At 35.2% G+C, this 9,745-nt stretch overlaps 1 protein-coding gene across 1 annotated transcript in view; it reads left to right on the top strand.

Moving 5' to 3' along the window:
- The window catches only part of Malrd1 (MAM and LDL receptor class A domain containing 1), a 504,118-nt gene that overhangs the window by 322,469 nt on the left and 171,904 nt on the right, over window positions 1-9,745 (top strand). Inside the window, exon 30 of the mRNA XM_013014599.1 lies at window positions 5,041-5,169. Coding sequence (XP_012870053.1) covers window positions 5,041-5,169 — 129 coding nt within the window. The remainder of the gene's footprint in view (window positions 1-5,040; window positions 5,170-9,745) is intronic.

Here is a 9,745-nt window from a genome sequence, read left to right as displayed (position 1 = left end):
GAGTCTTGGATCCTGGGTCGTCTCTGGTCTGCAAACTGCAGGATGAAGCTGTCTGCTCCTTGTTGGTTCTTGCTGGTGTTGAGTAGAATCCGCTCACCCGCTGCATCTGGCTCCTTGCCCTGGAATCTCTGTGGCTCAGGTTTGGGTGCCCTGTGGTCGCCGCCGCGATCCTGCCGCCACCGCGGCGGCTGCTGGCAAGCGCTCAGATGTGTCTTCTTGCCTTGGCTTCCCCTCTCTTGCTTAACTCTCTGTCCTGTGATGGCACACTTGGTGTGATTCTCTGGCTTAGGACTGTTCACTGGAACTCTAAAACTGCTTTCTATGGGAGAGCTTGTTCAGATTCCAGCTACTCCTCCGCCATCTTCCCAGGAGTCCCAGTAGACACTCTTATTGAGGGTTACTAGCTTCAGTTACTAGCAGTCAACCACAGTATGTCAGTTTACTTAATAACTGCCCCTCAACAGCTGGCCACTTGTATATACCAAAGAGACATCATTTCTTTAATAAAGGGCAAAGGTTCTCTGGCTGTTCATCTCTTGCTGTGTCTACTTTGTGAATTAAACCTTATTGTAGGGATGTATGCATAGGAAAGGAATATAGCTCTGTAGGATCTACAGTTTCAGGCATCCACTATAGATCTTAGGGTATATCCTTTGTGAGTAATTGGGGATCACTGTAATTACCTCTTTAAAGTACTTAATTCCAAAAGTGGATCTACTTTAGATACTAGGGGTTGGGTCTTCAGCAAATGAGTTTAGGGGCAGATCACCGAGGTGTTCCAGTGTTTACCTTTAAATTAACCATTTCTATTGTACCTGATTTTAATTATGCTCCATATTTTTTTCTGTTCCATTTTCCCAAAGTCCCTTACCTAAAAATGTACCATAAGTGTTTCGAGTATTTTTTGTCTTTTTAATTTCTTTTCCTTCAAAAAATGTACTTGCTTCTATGCATAAACTGGTTTTTTTCTTTTTAAAAATCTATTGTGTTTTGCACTAAGGGAAACTCTCAATTAATTTTAGTTGTTTATTTCTCAATGGCTAATTAGAGTTTTCTTAGTTGTCCCACTCTGGTGGAAACTAAAATGTGGAATTAGGTGATTATCCTTATTATCTAGGACTCTCGGGAATTCATTTGGCTCTCATTCTCTTAATTGCTCTAAATATAAGCATAGTCCTAAGTATTAAAAGATCTTTTGAATGTATACCAAGATTAAGCTTGGAAACTGAATGATTAAATGAAAACAGATAAAGAAATAAAAGAAAAATATGAATTTTGTCACTGCATAATTAATTTTAGCAATATATTTCCAGATCATATTTAGTATGTTCTTTTAAGGTTGGTAACATGATCACTGAATGGTATTGCAGTACATATTACATATCACAAACACAGGGAAGGAAAATTGGACAGTATATGCTGTTTTTGAGCACTGACTGCAATTTTCCAGTCTGGAGAGTGCCTGGGAGATCTTGTGAAGACAGGTAAGCAGGGCTAGCTGAAGGCAGTCAGTGAGTGTAAGCCAGTGTCCACATTTAGGTAATTAGAAAAACTCTGAATCTCTGGCTTTTCCAGGACTCCAGAAAGCTTATTCCAAGAAATACACTCCTTACTTAACTTTATTCCCCAGTTCTTGCTGGTTGCCCACAGCCCATCATAGACAATGCATTTTTCTGAAGAGGCAAAACAAATAATAAAAATCATTTTCTTTCCCTTTTCTGCTTTTATCCCTTTCTCCTCTTTCCATACCAATTCTTAAAAACAATTAAATGTTTACTGCTTATCATGAAATGCACCACTGTGAGTCTCAACGTTGGCTGTGCCTTAAGTTCTCTTGGGGTACTTCAACACTGGGATCTGCCTAAAGCCCAACTTCAGGGCAGCGCATTCTCTCTGGGTGGGGACCATGCATCTATACATTTTAAAGCATCTGATAATTTGTATAGTGATGTGCATACTTATTATATGTACACATTTTTCAATGTGTACCTTTAACAGTATAATTAATTGATCTTTAAGTTATTCCATACAGAATAAGAGCATTAACTGTGCTTTAGAAATTCCATCAGTGCTTCTCCAACCATGTCGTGTGCTTCTGTTTTCTGCCAGAGGAAGATAGTAATCTGCCCTCATAACCATGATTTTCCCAACCTCGTTCTAGTTTTACACAACTGATTGTCTTTCTAAATGATGTTGCTTAAAATGCAAGCTTTTTGTTCTTTATGTAAATGGTCATTATGTAAAAGTGAATATATTTTTGACTTGCTTTTTTTTAGGGTATTTAAGTCTTCACTTAGATGGAACAAAGACTCATTCGTGTCATAAATTACTTTATATAATCATGGGCGACTAATTTCTAGATTTTGATTTTATAGAAGTAAGTTAGAAAGAGAGGAAGGAACAGAGCAAGGAAGGAGGGGAGGAATGGAAAGAGGGAGGGAGGGCGGAAGGAAAGAAGCAAGGATGGAAGGAAGGAAGGAAGGAAGGGAGGAAGGAAGGAAGGAAGGAAGGAAGGAAGGAAGGAAGGAAGGAAGGAAGGGAGAAAGAAATTCATTCATCTAAACTTACCATATTTGTTAAGGTAAAAGTTTTGAGCTAAGTATACTAGTTTATATCAGTAATCCCAGAATTTGGAATATTGAAAGAGGAAGATCCTCAGTCCAAGGCCAGCTTTGGCTAGAGTGAGCGTGAGACCACATATGATTATATAGCAAGACTTTATATCTGTTTATCTATCTATCTATCTATGTTTTGTTTTAGCGTTATCCTTTAGGAGTGTGTATTAGGTTGCATGCTATAAGCTAAAAATCAGTGACTATAAATAAAAAATACTACATTTTCCTTTTCTTACAGCTACTGTTTTGAAATATGATTGTCATATTAAAAACTATTTAATATGACATTTACATGAGTTTGGGGATAAATATGCACTCATGAAACAACTATCACACTATAAAGCATACATAGCATCCGAAAGTTTCCTTTTGTCTCATCTTACGATTATTGCTTTTAATGGCAAGAGGCTTATTACCTGCTCAGCCTCCTTACAGAGTCACCAACATCTGGCTTGAACACATATCTTAAAACCTACTATGATTTTTGACAGTGTTGAACCTATCATGATATGTACCATTAAACAATAATATTCAACATTTTCTATAAGAAATATTTTACTAATATTGCATATGTTATTTTACAGAAATCTTCAAAACTCCATTTTATTGATACAAACCAAGAGGCAAAAATAAAAATCAAGAAGAAATGGAAAAAATCTAATATTTAATAGTATACATATATGATATAAATAATAGATACTAATAAAATGTTTGTTACAGAAACCTATGCCACAATGTTTCCGTACCTTTAGTCATTCAATGTTCACTTACCTGTTTTACTCATATATAAACTTCAATATATTCTCTTATCAGATGCAATTTCTAAGGCTGGTAAAAATTAATAAAAATCACCCAGCTTTGATAGATTTGATGCTGTCCTATTTGTCAATAATTAAGTAGTAAAGACTACATACTTTGTGTTTCATTTTTAACACTTATCCTCAGTCCACAGGAAAGCTTTTAAGTTCTGGAGATCTTTTTGAAATACTGCGTCAAAATACTTTCAGATTAATTAAAATTTTCTACATCACCCAAATGTAAGAAAGTTCAGTAGAAAGTAATATGCTGTAATTGGACTCATTTGTATTTATTTTATTTAGAAGAAAACAATAACTTAATCAGTTTGGCCCTGAAATTTGCTCATAAACTGGAACTTACATAACAGTATCCTAAGATAACCTCACTACATACATAATAGACAAGAAACACTAAATAAAAGATTTGAACCATACTGTACACTATTTCAGTCTATTGTTCTCATGAAAGACCATTAATAGTGTCAAAATGGAAAGGATTTTAGAACCTTACCTTTTTAGAAAAGACAAATATGCACTTGAATATGAGAAAAATTTTGTACAGATAATTGATTTTTTATAGTTCTCTACCCACTTCTACAATAAGGACAACATAAAACAATAGGAGGTACAATTAATACCATTTATAGTGTACAATTAATACCACTTATAGTATACATGCTGAAAATGTTATTGTGTATCTTAAATAACCAAGGACAAATTTGTTAAAGATTTTGGGATGCATGGTTTCCCTTATTTGCAATAACTAGTACATGTCTAGGACAAGCAAAAAAGCTCAAAAGCTATGTATATATGACCATGTAAGATGATATTAAGTGAAATGACCCCCAAGACAGGGACACAACTGTTTTTTTCTTGTTTTCTATTGTTTTTAACATACTTGTAATGCACTATGTGGTTCTCTTGTCTCTTTTGTATGTTCTTCCCCCACGGAATAACCCTTGTTTTCCCTGTATTTGATTTCAGTGTCCTGCATCTTGTATATACATTTTTATCATTTGGGGGCAGGGATATAACAAAATGCTTAGATAAGGATACAGGTTGACCCATTGTAAAAATGAGATGTCCAAGACACCATGTTGAAAATTAACTTTACAGTTTGGGGGGGGGTGCAAGAGAGGAGTTGGGGAGGTGGCGAGGGAAGGGATGATAGGGGAAAAACAAAAGAGGTGGTAACAATATTCAATAGGAAATGTACTCATTATCCTACTCATGTAACTAACCCCTCTATACACTATTATTACAATAAAATGATTTTGTTGAAGAAATATTTTAGGATGGTGGATGAGAGAACTAAAGAATACAAAGCATAAAAAAATCATGTACCTATTATTTCTAGGACTGGGGTTTGAAGTAGTCCTTGCTCTACAAGTAGGCTACCCCTTGAGCCACATGAACAGTCTAGCAACAAAAGATTCTTAACGCCATGGTCAGAAGTTTGGATGTTTATTAAACATTAATGGTTACTCCTTGGATCAGAAAGAGAAGCAAATAGTTTTTTAGACATCTATCTTGGGTGACTGGTAATCTAACTTAATAATGTGGAATCTATCTTATAACAGGAGTCTTCAAATGTTTCTTGATTTGGTTTTTGTCTTTGCTTTCTTTAGTTGGAGAGACTTCTGAGATTTGCTCAGAAGCTACGGATTTTTTGTGTCAGGACAAGAAGTGTATTCCATCCTACCTTGTGTGTGACTATAAGCCAGACTGCCAGGACAGATCTGATGAAGCTCATTGTGGTAAGTGGATCTGGCCAAATATAGCCAATTGGCTCAGGTTTTCCCCTAATGAGAAGAGTAACCTTATTGACACTGATGGCTCAAAAACTGTATTCTCTCCACACACTAGAAGAGACTCAGACTCACCAAACATTTGCTCAACCTTTCTATGCAAGTACTTGATTGGAAGCCCACTCCATTATAAACTATAGCAAATTATATTATGAACATATCACATCACATAAATATGCAAAACTATGTAGGGCTAGAATTAAAATGGCCAGAAACTGAGCTAGCTCTCTCTACATTTTCCCATTAGCTTTGATTTCCTTTTCTCAAAATTGTCTTATTTCATACATGAAGGTAAATATGACTTCATTAAATATCTACTAGTTTAATACATTTTATGAATTACAACGCCAGAGAATTGAGGGCTAGAAGTGCCTCTACTGGCTTATTTAAATTCAAGATTTAATTCAAGTGATTTTAAAAAGCCATCCATAAACCAAATATATAATTTAAAAATACAAGACATATTTAAATGCAAATAATTTTTATGATTCATTGATTAGCCTTACTATGGAATTGTGATACTACACAGGCAATCTATTGTAGTTATAGTTTGCTTCAAACAAGCAAAGCAACCCCTGATACTCATGGCCTCAATAACAGTTTCATTTTGGTTGTCTATGGGTTGAATATTCAGGCAGGGAGTTTACTATTGGTTGCTATGATTAGAATCCGTATGGTGGAAGTGAACAGTAATTTCCATGATAGCTTCGTAAGCTTAGAATTTGGCATTATTTTTTGTCCTCCCCCCCCCCCCGCCCCGCATTCTACTTCTCACCTTCAGAGTTATTCCCTGGGACTTTGGCTTTACATAACATGTTAGCCACAGAGAATAAGATAGGCAGCCATCATCCTGGTTTCTATTAATGTTAGGATTCCAAGAGCTAGCCTTCCAAGGACACCAGGAAAAACAGCAAGATGATTTCATTTGCTTTCAGCTATTTGTATATGGGCAATTTTGGTTTTTAGAAACTAAAGTCAGTTACATAGTCATATGGTTAGTGGTACTCACAATTTTGATAGATCATTCCAAGAAATCTTTACATTTATTAAAATGAAAGCAATATGTTGTCAAATTAAAGTTACTTTTCCTAAAACCTCTTCATGGATTTGGTTCAAATCCATATAGAGCATTATATAGCACATATAATTAATATGTTAATCTTCAAATTGATTTCAACACTTTTTTACACTGACATCTCAAGGAATTGTAAGCATTAGAACTGGATTTTTACAGTCAGATAAGTAATATATTATGTATAATGAAAAATGGCAATATTTTCAAAGTAATATTTAGGGATGTATATAAATAAGAAACAAATTAAGTTTAGGGTTATTAAAACGAAGTCTTCATTTTGACTAGACCCTCCACTTATTGGGCAATTATTTAAATTCTCAGAGATTCATTTCCCTCAATTTTAGTTGTTGTAATGATAACCATCCAGTACAGTCCTATGAGCAATAAATAATAAATTACACAAATGAATATATTGAATAATATGAAATATTTGTTCAACATGCTGGAATTATGTTAGCCTTTTCTATTTCATTATTTTTATATTAATTGAAATGTGTCAACTGTAGTTCTTTGTACTACCAGAAAAGAAATGCAGTTATTCTTCATGATTAAATTATCACTGCTGGCTAATAACAAAAATAAAACTTTCTTTTTCATCTGTTACCACCTGTTGCAGTATTGCATGGTTGGTATTAAATTAGATAGTTCTCTTTTCAAAAAATAATAAGTCAGAAATAGACAGTTTTTTATGGAAAGAAATTATCAGCTGTATAATTTATATTCAACGTAGATTGTGTTCTAGTTGGCAATGCGCAGTATTTGTTTTGGCGCTCTTCTTCCTCTGCTATTAACAATTTAGACATACATAATTATTCAGTCAATGCACTGTCTCCATACCCACAATCTTTGAAATCTTTCTCCAATTTGTAATGAAAACTACTTTTCACTTGAAAGAACACTAGTATTTTTGTATCATGAATTAGGTTATCGCATAAAGGAAGACTGCATGAACATAAGGAATTAAGCATAATGACATACGGAGCTATATTTTTTAAAATATAACTTAGAAAATATTTTCCACTGATCATATAGCCTTATGGACAAATACTATATCATTGAGAGAATCATGGTTTTTTTTGTGTTTTTGCAATTCTTCATTTCCACTCATGGGACTGTGACAAAAGTCACAATCTGAAGTCATTTTTTAAAAATAACATAACATCCATTTAAAAAATACTGATATATATGTGTATAAATAGGAGATATTAAAGTCTTTAACTTTCTTTTGGTGGATATTTACCAAGCCATCTAAATTGAATAAAATGCAGTTCAGGAGCTGTTTACAGAGACATGTGTATAATAATTACATGTCAAAATGAAGTAATGGATTTCAGAGTTATACTTGGTTACTGGTAAATAAATATCTTACCAGACATACCACCCTGAGACCAAATGTGGTCTGGAAAGATGAGCTTTGAATTGGTTATTCACAGATGATTTGATTTTCTTAATAGCATGGAGAAGACGTACTAATATACCTAGAGGAGAAAATCAGTTCAAACATTCTGGCAGTTTGTGCTGGGTGCCTAATTCCTTTCCCTTCCATATACCAAAAAAAAAAGCTCAATTCTGGTAGCATTGGGGCCAGCAAAAATTCATCTTTTCCAAACTTCCTTTAATTACAAGAGTTCCATGAGGTTCATGTAGAAATTTGGGGATGGAATCACGGCACTGGTGTACATCATTCTGAGAGGAGCTAGTGTAGTCATCTAGCAACCATGGAAGAACATGGGAAAGAAAAGATGGCCAGAAGAAACACTGAGTATTTGGACCCCAGCACCTGTCTCAAACTGGCAACTTCCAGATCCTTATTAATTGAGATAAATTAATTCCCGTCAAAGTTTCTTTAACCTGTGTTTTTAGTTGCTTGGCACCAACTACCGTCAAACTATTACAAATGACGAGCAGGTAGCAAGAAACCTCAAAGGTTAGCAACTCTAAATTGGTTAATTCAGTAACTTTTTATTATTATCAAAACTATATATTTGTATGGGTTCTTTCTTTTATGCCCTTCTATCTTCAGGCTTTGTTTTTTTAATCTTTGAAACTGAAATTCTAGACCATTGACAAATGTATTTTCTTCCTTTTTTTTATAAGTATGGCACACTTTTTCTAGAAACCACAGTAAGAGAATTTCCATGGTAAGCCTTGTTTTCTGGAGCTGCATCCCAAGACTAGGCTTGATCTAACAAAGATGATATAAAAGAATGATTCATGTCTGCAACTGAGTACATGAACCATGAGCCACCTTTGAAGGTCATACCTGAGTGATAGAAAAACAATATTCTAGTAAATTGAAGTTCTGTCTTAAGACAGGGAAAGAATAACTGAGAAAAGTCATCAACTGCTAAAGAGAGTACTTTTTTAAGTCAGAGAAGTAATCCTAAACACACAATTTAAAAATCAGTTTACATTTAAGAGGTAATCAGAAAATTTGGCTGGAATAGAGACAATTTTAAAAGGAAACATATTTCATCCTGAAAATTCTTATATCAAAGTAAAGGTTATTGTATTTGAGGCAAGAAATTGTGAGAATGCTTTCATATGGTGTGAAGAACAGAATGCTTTGAGCAAGAACACGTAACACAAAAGCAATTATCAAGATGCTTAATGTGAATTGTAAGGTGGATGGAATGGAGCCTACACTAATGACAACCTTTTAAAATAAACCAGGGGTTTGACCAGTGTAATAGTTATGAAACATACAAGAAGGGAAAACTCAGATTGTTCTCAACAAAGCATCTACAGGGGATAGTGAGGAATTAGAAATGGAAAGGAAGAATGTGAAATCAAAGATGACTTTGAAGGTTTGAATCCCTAGAAAGAAGATTCATGTGGGGAAATTAAACTGTAATCTCAGAAAATGATCCATTTGTAGAAATGAAGGATAAATTGATTTGAGGCTTGTTGGTTTTGAAGTGACAGTTGCATATTCCAAATGAAATATTTAAGAAGCTTTTGAAGATGCTAGACCAAGTTTCATTGTAGTTGTAGGTTTGCAGACCATCTGTTTAAAAGTGTGAAAGGCTATGGGAAAATATGAAAGGGGATTTATAGAGTGAGAAATTCAAGCAAGTAAAAAATTATCGGAGGCGACAAGATGGCGGAGGAGAAGCTGGAATCTGAACAAGCTCTCCCATAGAAAGCAGTTTTAGAGTTCCAGTGAACAATCCTAAGCCAGAGAAACACACCAAGTGTGCCATCACAGGACAGAGAGTTAGACAAGTGAGAGAAAGCCAAGGCAAGAATACACATCTGAACACCAGCCAGCAGCCGCTGGCGGCAGCGGCGGCGGCAGGGTGGCGGTGGAGACCGCAGCCAGGCGATACCTGAGCGCTCACACAGAGAGTCCGGGACGAAGGAGCCAGACGCAGCGGGCGAGCAGATTCTACTCAACACCAGCAAGAACCGACAAGGAGCAGACAGCTTCATCCTGCAGTTTGCAGACCA

Source organism: Dipodomys ordii, unplaced genomic scaffold (assembly GCF_000151885.1).
Source record: "Dipodomys ordii isolate 6190 unplaced genomic scaffold, Dord_2.0 Scaffold24, whole genome shotgun sequence".
Classification (NCBI taxonomy): Eukaryota; Metazoa; Chordata; class Mammalia; order Rodentia; family Heteromyidae; genus Dipodomys; species Dipodomys ordii.
Note: the sequence above shows the minus strand (reverse complement) of the source record. Positions and strands in the feature narration are given on the sequence as shown.